The 15573-nt window shown below is 39.0% G+C and overlaps 1 protein-coding gene across 2 annotated transcripts in view; it reads left to right on the forward strand.

The window, feature by feature from the left end:
- Positions 1-2816: 2816 nt before the first annotated feature.
- Positions 2817-15573, forward strand: part of RTKN2 (rhotekin 2) — an 81447-nt gene continuing 68690 nt past the window's right edge. The window contains exons 1-2 of one of the 2 annotated variants that reach the window (XM_033208362.1): positions 2817-3122; positions 8872-9068. In XM_033208362.1, coding sequence (XP_033064253.1) covers positions 3063-3122; positions 8872-9068 — 257 coding nt within the window. In that variant the 5' untranslated portion in view covers positions 2817-3062. The remainder of the gene's footprint in view (positions 3123-8871; positions 9069-15573) is intronic. The other variant, XM_033208363.1, reaches the window with a different exon arrangement.

A 15573-nucleotide genomic window follows, 5' to 3' on the forward strand; every position in this document is an offset into this window, starting at 1 on the left:
ACAGTTTACAAAGCACTCCCACAAATCTTATCTGAGTCTCCCAACAACTTTAAAAAACAAGATGGGTATTATTATACTTGTTTTACAAATAAGAAAACCGAGTGGCTTGCCCAAGGTAATCGGGCTAATAAATTCTCAGACTCCACATTCCATAGCCTCCTTATGATTATGTGATGCTTCAGCTATTCGTAGACCATTCATTTAAGAAAATGCTGCACTTCTGCTTAGCACCTTGACCTCAGTTCCTTCTCTCTCTCTGTCTCTTCCATATATAATTCAAAATATAGCTTTAATTTATTCAGTTCAACCTTAACACATTATCTACAAGATGAACAGATGAGTAAAAGGAAGCACCAAGAGAATTTTTAATAGGACCTTTTTTTTTATATATAAGAGAGGCTAGGAGGATATTCAAAATCACAAGTTACCTGTTCTGTGTCACACCACATTTTTCAAAATAATGGATCTGTTATGTAACAGAGCTGATTTTAATTTCAGTGTTTTCTTTGCCTTTAGCCTCTTAGTTTAAAACAAGAATACAGAGAATAAGAGAAGAAAAATGTACTTTACATATATTAGTATTCTCTAGATTGGTTTCTGTAGTTTTTAATTTATTATAATGCTATCTGTTATGTAAGGGGTAACCAATATATGTATATTTTTAATTGGCATTAAATATTGACCTTATAGTGAGAAGTAATATTGGTAGGACAGTAATTCCGTCACTCATCCTCTAGCTGAAGCTACTACATCTGGGCAGTTGGGTGGATATCAACCCTCTGTAAGAGGCCAGGGATGATGGGTTAAGAGATGCCCAAATGTTCTCTCTCAAATATTTGAGATGGTAAAACGTAGTACTTCTCACTTTCTGGGAACTGTAAAATAAATAGATAGATCGAAAGATAAATCCTCAAGCTAATCAAACTACTGCATGTGAGCTCTTTAAACTTTTGTAGTTTCCATGAGTGATTATATTTTATGTGCATTACATACACCAGAGAAAACTGTGTCTGATCAAACTAGCAGTAACAAGAAAGGACTTTAGGATAAATAAGGAAACAGAAGTCCTACTCCAAGGTATGTTAATCATCATATAATAATTAACTATTTAAGCACTTCCTGGGGACTCTCTAGGTATATAATAAAAGCAGGACCACATCATAACTTCTTCTCCAAAGAGAAAGGTCTTTTGTAACAACTGTATTCTACAGGTAATTACTAAATGTGGCCTTTCCTAACCTCTTTCTTCTAGTATCATAAATAAATGTATCTCTAGTTAAATATCTGGTTTTAACTCATCAAATATTCCTGTATCAGTGTCCAATTTTAAACTGGTTGACTCACCTCTGTTTTTATGAAGTGCTGGCTTCTACATGTATTTTGATCTGCATCTGAGAGCTTTATGTGTTATAAGTACTACGTGTCTGATACGGGCTCTCGGTGTGTTTTTCTTTTGAGTCAGGTACTATAGCTAGGCTCATGCAGCCTCACATTGAGTAGGGGATAATTACACCACAAAGTGGTAGCATAAGAAAGAGATGTGCATTGGAGGAAGGGGCATTTAATAATTCTGAAATTCAGACCTGTGTTGTAGAAAATGAGGTGAGCTCCATGTTGGTAATTTTGAACACATCTTTTATTGTTGTAAGGAAGTCATTCATAATGTAAGGGGACCATCATTCCCTACTGGGAAGCTTCTCGTATCACCTAGTCCAAAGGTTCTTAAAGAGGCATTTTACCTATTTGAGGAAGGGTACCCAATATACTTTTAAAATACATTCTCAAACCAACTGCTTTTAAAAAGGTCTTGCAGTTAAAATGACCATATAATATCCACTTCGGGATAAGTGCAAGATTGGTGCAACACTGGGACAACCGACCCAGACAGGGTCTGTCCCAGGCAAATAAAAAAACATGGGCACCTATTTATAGAGGAAAAATGCCCAAGGGTTTCTAGGCGATGAGGGCTGGAGAGTTGATTTGGTAGACTCTTCAAGAAGAAAAAATGTCTGAGGCCCAAAGAGGCTTCCTGTTGCCTTTTCAAGGGGGAAATCAAGATAAACTAGGGACAACGAATTTTACGGACTTTTCAAGGGTGTGAAATCTTTGCTGCTTTCGTTTTGATTTTTAAAAATTCCACGTTTCCCTTTATAATTAACAAAATCCATTAATTAAAATGGGTCTTTGTGCTCATCTTTAGGGCAGCAAGAAATAAGGCTTTTGAGAAACAGTACCCCATTTTGCTGTCACTTTGGATGTTGGTGGGGAAACAAGAGGAGAGGGAAAGAGAGAGAGGGTGAGAGAGCTGTAAGAAATCCTTCGCAAGAAAACAGAGTAAGTGGACAGAGTAGTGGGCGGGGAACATCTAGGATTATAAACACTGGGGGCAAAGACAAGACCTTGTGAAATGGCTGACATAGTATCTTATGAACCTGATGAATAAAACCATTATCTCTGGGTGACCCTGGTGACAACGCTGGGCAAGGTGAGAGGAGACAGCGAGCGCTGTGTTTGAGAGCAATTTTACTTGTTCTCTGAAAGCGAGACCGTGGGCTCGTAGTGACACTGTGGGTTCCTGAGTTGTCTGGGAGTACAGGGACGGCAGCCTCGAGTCTGTCCAGCTACGATCACTTTGTAAGGCCTTCGGTGGCATGCGGGCAGAATGCTCCCAGTGCAAAGGGCGTGCCACGAAAACCAGCAGCCAGAAACCTGCGCTCCGACAGGTGCGCTCCGCCGCCAAATCTTTCCCTGCGGCCCCTCCCACTCACGTTCCAGGCCCGCCCACATCGCTGTCCCCACTTTAAGTCCGGCGCCGCCGCCCTCTACCCCGCCCCGCCGCGCTGGAGCCTGGGGTCTCGGCAACTTCCGGCGGCGGGAGCGGCAGGGCCCGAGGCGTGCCCACTGCGCGTGCGCGTCGGCAGGGCTCCTCCTGCGCCCCCGGCCCCTGCGACTGGGACTTGGTACAGCCGGGCGGTTGGCGTCCTCCGCTGCTCCAGGCAGGGGCGGGCTTTTCAAATCTTCCTTTGACAGAGTGGCGACGGCCCGGACGGTTCGCGCTGGAGATGGAGGGGCCGAGTCTGAGGGGTCCTGCGCTCGGCCTGGCGGGGCTTCCCACCCAGCAGGTGAGTTGCGGGAGGGACCCTGCCGCGGAAGGAGAGGGAGCCGGGGTTCTGTTCCTCGCGCCTTCGCTTTGTGGAGTCGTCGGAAAGCCTCTCCCCCGCTCTTCTGTTTCAGCGGTGGCCACAAACAAAGGGAGGGACTAGGAGACTGCACTCTTGGGGCTCTAAAGGGCCTGGACATCGGCACCGCCGGATTTCTCAGAGAGGGAGCTGAGGTCCGGAGTGGGAAGGCGGGGCCGGGGTCCCAGCGCGCGTTTGCTGGTGCACTTGTCTGCCGCCCTCTCCAGAGTTTGGACGCCTGTCTTTTTGCAAGTGTAGGTGATGCCGGGGAATGGGAGCCGCTTGATTCCCAAGAAACCCAGCGAGGCCAGTGGAAGACAGTTGGCTTATTACAGATTTAATGGGAAGCACAGTAATGGAGCGATGTCTACACACAACACAGAACTGGTTGGGGTTGGGGGGGCGGTTCGGAGTGGAGTAGAGGCAAACTGCAACCTCTGCACTTTAGAGAAAAGTTGAAGGTTTGATAGTGGGTTCTTTCTCAAATCATTAGAAAGGAAAAAGAGAGTACACGTTAAATTGGATAGAAGTTTGATGTTTGCTTTTGTGCCATGTAAAATGTGTTAGAAACCTTTTTATTTTGCTTTTTACTAGACCAACATTATTTCTTGGCAGCATCAGTTATTAAAATGTTACTACTTTTCACTCTTAACCATAACTTTAGGGTCTTAAAAGAGAACTCTGATGTCTTTAAGCTGGATCTTCACTTCTATTTTAATCTCTACCTTCTTTTGCCTACTTCAGAAGTAGGTTAAGCCATATGAAATTGCCAGTTTTGTAGGTCAACATTGGTAAAATATTTGCAATTTCATTCATATGGAGGCATCTGATATCTTTGTTTAAAAATCTAGAATTTCCTTAGCAGACACAAAATTGTTAGGAAGTTTTCAATAATACTGTGAAAAATAAAGCAAGACATTAAGATTCATTATGCAAAAGAAGTCCAGTGTCTTTATCAGTAAATTTTTATGCTGTTTTATATCAGCATTTTCAAAAATTTCAAAGATTTTAATGTACTTTTTTTCGATCCTGTCCTGTTATATACTTTGGCTGTCCTGATTGTTAACAAAATCTTAATTTATAGTGAATTGGCATTCTCTTGAGATTCTTGTATGGATCATATAGGTGTGGGTGTAGGTGTAGCTGTCCAGGTGTATTTATTGAGCTTCAGGCTGCAGGAATAGGAATGGTACAGAAGCGACATGAGGATAAAATCATGAAGGAAGTTTAGCTGCAAGGAATGAAAATAAATGTTTAAATATACGTAAAGGCTTGGTTATTTACATGTGGGAAGGTACAATACTTAATTTTTTAGGCAGGACAAAATCGAAATGATTGAAATGCGGAATCTTCAGTTTAGATTTGGAGAAAAAACACAAAATAGTAGTAGGTTTCAACCTAACAGGAATATTGAGGGTCAGTCAGATAATTTTATACTTGACTAACACTGAATTTTTATTTGGTATTTCCTTTGATACATGAATGAAGCTGCCATGTTATCGAGATAAGGCCAAAGATTTTGAGGTGGTCACACACTAGTCAAACACCTCTACTGAAACCCTGGAGTCCTCTGCGACTCCTCATAGCATAGAGTATTGGCTTTGGAGTCAGATTCAGGTCAAACCAAACTCTTCTTGTTGTGCAACCTTAAATAAGTTATCTCTGTTTTCTAAGTTTCAGTTTCCACAGTTGTAGATTGGGTATTCTTCCTATCCCAGACAGCTGTTGGAATTCAAGAACATCTCTAAAGTACTTATCCACAGCACCTAGCACTCAGGATGTGCTTGAGAGATGACTATTGTTATTATCCTTCGTCCTATTCAGCTGAGTGGTTCGGGCAGTCCCCTACCTTTTCTTACAAATGTTTAAGCTTTTGGAATCTTAATAAAAATAAAATTCAAAAAGTAATACTATCTCATTGCAGGAAAGTCAACATAGAAACATGAATTTACGAATTCTCTCTCTAGTTCCATTCCCCAGAATGGCCGCTGTTAACAATTTCCAGACATTTTTCTGAACATAAACAATTCTTAAAATCTACACAATTTCTTTTAGCAAAATGAGAATGGACTGTATTTACTCTTTTCTTCTTCACCTTGGTCTTTTGGTTATCATGGCTTAACTATATCCATTAGGTGAATGGTAGTTTCTGTCTTGATTACTGCAGTTGTCTTACCAGGAGTTCAACTTCAGGTTTTTTTAGTCAGTTTTTGATACCAACAATAAAGCCATTTTCTTTACACTTCCTTCATACTAGGCTAGCTCTTTAAAAAAACCTGATAGGTTTCTGTTTCCTACTTAATCTAAATTTCCATTTTTAAGGTATCCTCCTATTTCATTCATAGCCTTGTCCATATATTTTTATCAGCCTAACTTGTTAAAGTACTTACAGGGTCAGGACAGTGACACAGGCTTCTGTTTGCTTGATTAGAGGCAAGCCCTTATTCAGAAAATTGGAAAAGAAATAAGAGGATGATGGCCTTACCTCATTCTCTGCTCTTTCTGGAGACTGGCATTCAAACACTCCTAAAAGGAATGGTTACAGAGAGACTAGCTTTTGTCTTTGGTCCTAATCAGCCTTGACTCTACCTGGCCATTAGGGCTGAGGGAGCAACACTGATGATTTTCCACTCCGTACTCATCCTCTTTGAGGTCAATAAACGTCACTATTGAATGCCCAGTTGGTGCCCTTATTACATGATCATTATTCTTACTGGGGATAGCACTAGACATCAACCCTTACCCCAGATGCACTGTGTACCCTTAGTAACTAAAGACAGCTCTAAAGGGTTTCAGTTCCATAAACCCTTCCTTGCTAGAGCTAGCATTGCTTAACCAGAAAGGCTTTTTCTGCATGTAAAGTATAGATGTGTACTAAAAGAAGTTGCATGGGAAATACAAAACTGGCTAAAACCAGTAGCCTTAAAAAAAAAACAAACTCAGAATACATTGAAAACCATATGTACACTTAACAATTCATCCTGCTTATGTTAGCCTTCTGGGATCCACTTAACTCACATTTGCCTGAGACCTGCCTCAGCGAGGGAGGTAAGATTATAGTTTACTATGTATGTTAATTTGTCTGGATTATGGGTCAGTAAACTATTTCTATAAAGGGCAAACTGAATATTTTCAGCTCCGCAGGCCTCTCAGTCTCTGTTGAAGTCGCCAGCTCTGCCCTTGTAGCTTAAAGGAGCCATAGACAATATGAATGAATGTGTCTGTGGTCCAGTATAACTTTATTTACAAAATCAGGTCCCAGCCAGGCCATGGTTTTCTGACCCTTGCTCTAAAGAAAAAAAATCTTCATAGTAGTATCTGTTAGATACACCTCATTTCCTTAATAAATAGTACTTTAATCTTACATCATCTTCAAACTTTTTAAATGTACTTTTTAAAAAAATCCTGGCTACATTTTCTTTCTCTACTATTTCCCAAGCTTCTGTAGTTTTATGGAGTCTTCATTGTAAGTGATGGTGAGAAGATACTCTTTATTTATGGGACAGAAACCCAAACTGATTCGTTAATGTGGCTGTAGCCACCTGCTGGTTCTTTAAGGTTGTTGCAACTTTCAAGATTGCTGTGGAATTTCAAATAGTCCAGCTGTGCTTCTCTACCCTGGCTGACCATTGAATCACCGGAAGAACTGTAAAAAAAAAAAAAAGGCTCAAGCCCATCTCCAGAAATCCTGCTTGGCCTGGGGTAGGTCACAGGTTTAGGTACTTTTATAAGGCCCTTCCTCTCTGCCTCAGATGATTTGAATATGCAGCCAGCTTTGAGAACCACTGTGCTAGTTCAACTGCCTGTTTCATTGCAGCATTTAAAACCAAAATTGAATTTAGTGGCACCAGCTGGTATTTGTTTATATTTGAGTTGTGGGGTAAAACTATTCATACCAGCTTTAGGTTGCTCCCTATGTGCACTCCCCAATATAGTCAGTCTGCCAGAGTTTATTTCTATAGACATATGGGTCACATAGATAATTCTTATAATTAATTGCTAATTACATTAAAGAAGAATTTACTTTGGGGCTGGTTAACTCATAAAAAGATGAAATGGAGTTGTTGAAATTCAGTCATGTGCAGCGAAGGAAAACCAGCGAATGACTACATTTATATAGTACACCAGTTTTGAGTTACAACACTATATGAGAAGGTTTTTATGTGGTGATTACATGATGTAATTACAGGAGGTAATTAAACAGATCTGTTTTCTGTGTGTAAATAGTACAGTTGATTGATTTGGATAGTCAAGTTAAATCATCTGCAGTTTGTCTTTTGGGGTAGTCTTCAAAGACTGTTAGCTCTCCTAACTTTCATCTTTTCTTTTTGAAAAGGTTGTCTAGACCTTTTGTTATTAGATTTCATTTACATTTTTAAATTTACATTTTGATCCAATCAGAAGGTAAATTATAGTCTTTATTTTGTTTACCATAGAAACTAGGGTGGTCACTTTAAGAAATAGACATACTAGAAACATCATTACATGTTTGTGATACAATAAAGCGTACCTTTGATTTATAATTTTTATAAAGTCATTGTGAATTAAATCAGAACTGTACATTCAGTTTGTAGAATTTTAATGTTGCATGTGAAACTTGTATGTAGAATCAGGCCATTAAAAGATAATTATATGGAATAAAAGACTTTTAGAAATAAGCTATTTAGTAGTTTCATGGTGAACCCTAAAACTAAAATAAATGGTATGTCCAGAATTATATTATAAAGCTCTGTTCTGGATAGCTAAGGCTTCTGACATTTTCTATGTACAATGCTTTCGCTCTCTTGCTTCTGAGATTGTATTTACACTGCCTACTATTACAAATAGCCTGTTTCCTCCCTGCTACTAAACGTTGGCTCCTTTACTCAGTATCTGCTTTTTCAGAATGTTTTTCCTGGTTAATTCACTGTCATCAACCACATTGCCATCTCTTAATACAATTTATATAATATATATGTGTGATATATTGTTCACGTTAGTTATTGTATGTTTTCTAAGGCTGCTATAACAAATGACCAAGACTGAGTGACTGAAAACAAGAAAAATTTATTCTCAAACTTATGGAGGCCAGATGTCTGAAATCAAGGAATTGGCAGGGTCACGCTCCTCTGAAGGCCCTAGGAAAGAATTCTCTTCTTGCCTTTTCCAGCTTCTGATTACTGCCATCAATCCTTGGTATTTTTTTTGACTTATAGACGTATTAGTCTCTGTCTTCATATGTCATTATCTCTGTATGTGACTGTGTCTTCCTGTGACCTTTCTTTAAGGACACTAGTCATTAGATTTAGGACCTACTCTAATCCAGTATGTCCTCATCTTACCTAATTACATCTGCAAAACCCTCTATCCAGATAAGGCTACATTCTGAGGCACTGGGTGGACATAAAGTTTGGAGAGACACTATTAAGCTTCATATAGTTATAAGAACACATAATGTTTGTCACCTTTGTTTATGTTCTGTTTATTCAGTTTCTTTAGATTGTAAAGATTTCGTAATGAAGCAAGAAGTGAAGAATTGCAAAGAGCACTTTAAAATAGCTATTTTTACACTACATATATTTATATTAAAACTTTGTTGCTTTCTCGAGATGGTATACAATTATGATATCTAGTACATTTTGCATCTATTATGGGTTAAAATGTAATTTTGGATTTTTGCTATATTTTAAAGATGCATTTTTATTTTTTTTAGGACTGCAGCATTCAAGAAAAAATAGACTTAGAAATTCGAATGCGAGAAGGAATATGGAAACTCCTTTCTCTGAGCACTCAGAAAGATCAGGTTTTACATGCAGTTAAGAATCTCATGGTGTGCAATGCTCGAATAATGGCCTATACATCGGAGCTACAGAAATTGGAAGAACAGATTGCAAATCAGACTGGAAGATGGTTAGTAACATAGTTTACCTGTGACTTTTAATGTACTTAAATATGTAAATTTAAAACACAGTATAATTTAAGCTTAAGTACACATGTCAAATCACCAAACTGTTTAAAAAAGCAAATACACTGAAGTAGTAGCTGACGTCATAAACAGTTTGCCGATAGAGCTCAGAGTGAACTTAGCAGCTTTTATTGGGCTGTTGTATTCAATATGTAGTTATAAAATGAAAATTATTCAGAAGCAATGACTGAGGGAGCGTTTTAAGAAGAAAGGACCAATATTGATAGAAATGTAGAGTAAGAAAATTAATTTCTTAGAAATATGTTAATAAAAAGGTACTAGCTGTGAGACATGGAAACTCAAGTATAGAAACTGAGATGAGTGAGCAGCAAAATTGTGAAGAGATAAAACCTTATGAATGGAAAGGAACTTCTTGATATGGTGAATGTAAGTCCCAGAGAGGCAAAAAACCTCAAGGACATTCATGCAACAAGTGATGAAAGCTAATGAGAGTTAAGATTTGCTAAGTATTAATAACTTCTGGTCATGTGTTCTATCATCTCATGCTGCTCTTTTAGATAGATCGATGATTTGTATATGAAATTTATATCCTGTCTTATTTACAATGCCAAATCTTACTTGAACCTAAAAATTGGTTCAATTTAGTGGCTGGATTTTGGTGTATTTTAAATAAAAACAGTCTTACATTCCCCTTTGTTGATTTACAGCTCTGACACAAGGGAAGAATTTCTTGTTAAACAATAGTGATTGTTGAGCTGAGCATAGCATCATTAAATTCTTGAAAAGTAAGTTAAAAACACCAGTCAGAGTCTTGAGATTTCTGTAAAAATAAAATTTTGATGAGGATGTGATGTAAAAGAGACCGGGATACAAAGTATACAACCTTATTAGCTATATTGCCATGGGATAGCCTTTTTTTTTTTTTTTTTTTGAGACGGAGTCTCGCTCTGTCGCCCAGGCTGGAGTGCAGTGGCCGGATCTCAGCTCACTGCAAGCTCCGCCTCCCGGGTTTACGCCATTCTCCTGCCTCAGCCTCCCGAGTAGCTGGGACTACAGGCGCCCACCACCTCGCCCGGCTAGTTTTTTGTATTTTTTAGTAGAGACGGGGTTTCACCGTGTTAGTCAGGATGGTCTCGATCTCCTGACCTCGTGATCCGCCCGTCTCGGCCTCCCAAAGTGCTGGGATTACAGGCTTGAGCCACCGCGCCCGGCCTTTTTTTTTTTTTTAAGACGGAGTCCCACTCTTGTTCCCTAGACTGGAGTGCAGTGGCACGATCTCGGCTCACCACAACCTCCGCCTCCCGGGTTCAAGCGATTCTCCTGCCTCAGCCTCCCAAGTAGCGGGGACTAAAGGCGTGTGCCACCACACCTGGTTAATTTTTTTTGTATTTTTAGTAGAGATGGGGTTTCACCATGTTAGCCAGGATGGTCTCAATCTCCTGACCTCATGATTCGCCCGCCTCGGCCTCCCAAAGTGATGGGATTACAGGCATGAGCCACTGCGCCCTGCTGGGATAGCTATTTTAATCTCCTTGTGCCTCTCGGTTCCTTCCTTACAATGGGCATGATAATATTTACATCTTGAAAATTGAGATTTTATATATTCCAAAACCTAATGTAATACCTTTTACATACTTAGTACTCAACAAATGTCAGTTTTCATTGCTGTGTGCCCCCAGCATTATACAATGAAATCGTTCCATTATCTTAATGTAGGAAAATATTTTTCAGATAGACATACATTGATTTAAGTCAGCGCTTCTCAAAGTTGGTAACATGTAGCACGGAGAGTACATGATACAAAGTCATAGAATAAATATAGCATGTCTTCTTAGAGCATGAATTTTTAAGATTAAGCATGAGAAGTTTAGAATAGTGGAGTATTTTGAGGTTCTGCTTTCTTATACCTGGGGATATATGTTCCCTCTCAGCCTTTTTATTAGGATATTTTGTCGAGAAGGGAAGTTTCAGTGGAAAAGTTTGAGAAGCCCTGATTTTAGAAAGTATGGGACTAAACATTATATTATATCATCTATCACAATATCTGGAATATTATTTTTGGGACCATATCTGCCTCCATATTTAATGCTCTTTAAGTATTAATGAGTTATGAATTGACCATTTCTTAAATCTGACAGTGTGGTTTTTCTGAAGTTGCTAATTTATAAAAGAATATTAAATAAGCCTAATGCCTGTTCAATCTATATAGCAGGGATGGGGAAAAATTAGGACCCCTAACTGGAAATGTGTTTGATTTTCAGTTTCTTTACTAATTATCTGTGATCGATGAAAATATCTTTGTCACTATACACACACATATATATTTGTTCATCATTCATGTATAAACAGTGTTTCTCTTAATTATTATTGCTGGAGTTTAAAAAAAATCTTGTATATTCTATATGTATTCTTTGTTTATTGCTTCATTTTGTATATGAAGATATAACCTGAGGTCACTGATCAGATGTAACTAGAAATTATACTTGCTTTGTTATCACAAAAATGACTTGAAGATTAATGATTTAGTTCCTTGAAGAAAGTTATGTAAATTATGCAGATATTTACTGAATATCTACTACTTGCAGAACACTTATTAAGCACTGTGCTAGGGTATCTATATTAAAAAAACAGTTTGTCAAAATATGGCAATATTCAGCAAATATTTTGCCTTTGGAGATTCAGCAGTCTGTTCCTTAGTTTGGTTAGTCCTTAAGGTGGAAAAATGCTCAGTTTTATATTGCTGCTAGAGTTAAAATAAATAGCATTGTAATGAGAACACTAGTCTACCTTCTCTAAATTTTATGATAAACTGTCAAAAAAATAAGTATAGATACTAAATCTAGACTTTTTCAAAGAAGAATCAAGTAATTGTGAAGTGGTGGAATTGAGGAATATCTAATAGAACAATTGGGTTTGGATCTTCTAGATTGTGAAGGATGGATAGAATCCAGGTAGGTGAGCAGGAGGAAGGCAGCATTCCAAGAAAAATAGCAAAATAGACCAGGCGAAGTGGCTTATGCCTGTAATCCCAACACTTTGGGAGGCCAAGGTGGTCAGATTGCTTGAGCTTAGGAGTTTGAGATCAGCTTGGGTAACGTGGCAAAACCTGTCTCTACAAAAAATACAAAAATTAGCCAGGCATGATGGCATGTGCCTGTACTCCCAGCTACTCGAGAGGCTGAGGCAGGAGGATTGCTCGAGTGTGGGATATCAAGGCTGGAGTGAGCAGTGAGTGCACCACAGCACTCCAGCCAGCTCAAAAGAGTGAGATTCTGTCTCAAAAAGAAACAGCAAAATAAAAATTTATGTTGAAAAATCAGTATGAATTATTCAAGAGCAGTGAAAAGGTCTGTTGTGTTGAGTCTGAAGATCAAGGCAAAGATGAAAAGGAAGGAGGAAGCAAGATCCAAGAAAGCCCGGAATGCTAGGAAGTTCTTTGGTATTAATTAACAGCCTTTCCAGGTGCCAGGCATTGTGTAAGATGTTAACAAATATCACATTAAAAATGGAGAAAGATAGTGTATTAGTTCATATTCACATTGTTAATACAGACATACCCGAGACTGGGCAATTTATAAAGAAAAAGAGGTTTAATGCACTCATGGTTCCACATGGCAGGGGAGGCCTCACAGTCATGGCAGAAGGTGAAGGAGGAGCAAAGTCACGTCTTACATGGCAACAGGCAAGAGAGCGTGTGCAGGGCAATTGGGCCTTTATAAAACCATCAGATCTCGTGAGACTTACTATCATGAGAACAGCACAGGAAAAGCCTGCCCCCCAGTGATTCAGTTACCTCCTAATGGTCCCTCCCATGACACATGGGGATTATGGGACCTGCAATTCAAGATGAGATTTGGGTGGGGAGACAGCCAAACCATATCAGATGTAAACATCTTTTAAAGGCTGTAACTCTTTAAGGATACACAGGGCTTTTGTGGCTAGGTCATGAATCCAGGTGACTTAAAAACCCATGTACCTCCGTCTCCCACTCCTTCTGAAAAAGAACCTGTACTTTTTTTTTTTTTACTCTTGCACCAGGCTGCCATGGTGAGCTATTACAGGGCTTTATATATATTTGCTTACCCATGAAAATATCTTTTATGTTATATATACACATATATATTTCTTCATCATGTAAAAACATTGTTTTTCTTAATTATTGAACTCTGGAATTTAAAAAAATCTTGAATATTCTATATCCTGTTATCCTTTATCTTTTTTTTTTTGAGATGGAGTCTTGCTCTGTCACCCAGGCTGGAGTGCAGTGGCGAGATCTTGGCTCACTACAAGCTCCACCTCCCGGGTTCACGCCATTCTCCTGCCTCAGCCTCCCGAGTAGCTGGGACTACAGACGCCCGCCACCGCGCCCGGCTATATTTTTTTTGTATTTTTAGTAGAGACGGGGTTTCACCCTGGTTTGGATCTCCTGACCTTATGATCTGCCTGCCTCAGCCTCCCAAAGTGCTGGGATTACAGGCGTGAGCCACCACGCCCGGCTTATCCTTTATCCTTTTTTTTTTTTTTTTGAGACGGAGTCTCGCTCTGTTGCCCAGGCTGGAATGCAGTGGCCGGATCTCAGCTCACTGCAAGCTCCGCCTCCCGAGTTTACGCCATTCTCCTGCCTCAGCCTGGCAAGTAGCTGGGACTACAGGCGCCCGCTACCTCGCCCGGCTAGTTTTTTTGTATTTTTTTTAGTAGAGACAGGGTTTCACCATGTTAGCCAGCATGGTCTCGATCTCCTGACCTCGTGATCTGCCCGTCTCAGCTTCCCAAAGTGCTGGGATTACAGGCTTGAGCCACTGCGCCCGGCCTTCCTTTATCATTTTAAGCAAGGAAGAGGTATGATAAAAACGGTTATTTGGGGAAGGTTATTTGGCAGCAGGGTATTAAAAAAGGTGGTGAGAGTAAATAATTGAAATAACCAGTTTTTAGGGAAAATATTTAAGAATAGGCAGACATAGAAATGATCTTATAAAGAAGTAACCTTTTGTTAGAGAAATGAGGAAATCAAAACTGTGTGTTGGTTTCTTCAGGGCTTTTCTAATAGATCTTCACTCAAGGTGCTCTCTGTACATAACCATTCTGCAAGAACTTTTCAGTTACTTCTCAATCCAATGAAATTATTTAAAAAGTCAAATAATCTTACTTCATTCTAGAGGCTTTTAAAACTGGGGTTCCAGGAAAGAATTAAGTCCTAATGTCCCAAGAAATCCATTGTATACATTGACTTAACTTCTGCATATAGAATAGGGCTACTTTTGTACCACCCTTGGAAAAATTCAATAAATGGTTACTCTGTGCTTTAGATGAGGAACCACAGTTAAGAAATCAGTAATATCATTTGTTGTTTTTTAAAACCATACAATCCTGAGAATATTGACAACTGGTGAAATGTTCTATTACCATACTGTTCTAATAATATAACAAAAACTTTGTTCTAAATTGTGTTTGGGTATGAAACACCTAGTACAATGCCTATTCTTTATGCTTGAATAAGCCAAAATACCCAGGCTTCTGTATAGTTCCCAGTGGAGTCAGGATGTAAAACCTTTCTGGATTGGGTAGGCAGTAGGTCGTTAGGATGAGGTGCATAGGTTGCTTACTGCCTCAATTTAGAGAGTACCATGGCTTGGTTACAGCAGTCTGTTAATTTGCTGGACTTTTGACTAGTAAACTATCATTGTACCTTTTTTTCTGCATGCTGTGGCTGGATATGGCTACTTAAAAGACGGTTTATTTCAGTCTACTTCTCAAAAAATAGCTATTACTTTCCATTTACTGAAATAGGCATTCCAGAATCTTTGGGGTCTGATCCCAAATTACTTGCACTCTTATCTTTCAATTTCTGCTTTACAAATTTATTGCAGTCAAATGCTTGATCATATCCCAAAAACAGTTCTTGGATTTTCTTATTTCCAGTGCATTTGCTTACCCTGAAGTACCATATCTTCCATTCCCACTTGATGAAACCCATTTGTTTTGGGACACCATACCTGCCTCAAAGTTTCCTTGATAATTCTATTCGGAAAGTAATTATTCCTTTATGTCCATGGTAAGGACCCAAACAATGACTATTTACCTCCTTTTACTTTTAGTACCATCCAAATCATGAATACCTCACTAGAACATACTACATTCTAATAGAGCTATTTATAATCAACATATCTTTTCATAAATTATAAGCTTCTGGAAACAGGGACAATGATTCTTCTTGTCAGTGAAATAGGATAGCACCACTAATTTCACAGGATTATTGTGAGGATTTGGTGCTTGGAGTTTAGAGGGAACTCATAGCTGAGGCAACTCTTGGTTCTCTCCTTCTTTCTACTTTATATCCCCCAGAACACCAACAGCGTTGTGTACTTACTTAAGAACAATTTAATGTATGCTTCATAAATAAAGTTTTGTCCTGTATCCCCTTAATGTGTATGATGAGCAAATAGGGCTTAGAATTTAATAGGAGTTAATTATATACCAGTTACTCTTTTT

Source organism: Trachypithecus francoisi, unplaced genomic scaffold (assembly GCF_009764315.1).
Source record: "Trachypithecus francoisi isolate TF-2019V2 unplaced genomic scaffold, Tfra_2.0 Lachesis_group9, whole genome shotgun sequence".
In the NCBI taxonomy this organism is placed as follows: Eukaryota; Metazoa; Chordata; class Mammalia; order Primates; family Cercopithecidae; genus Trachypithecus; species Trachypithecus francoisi.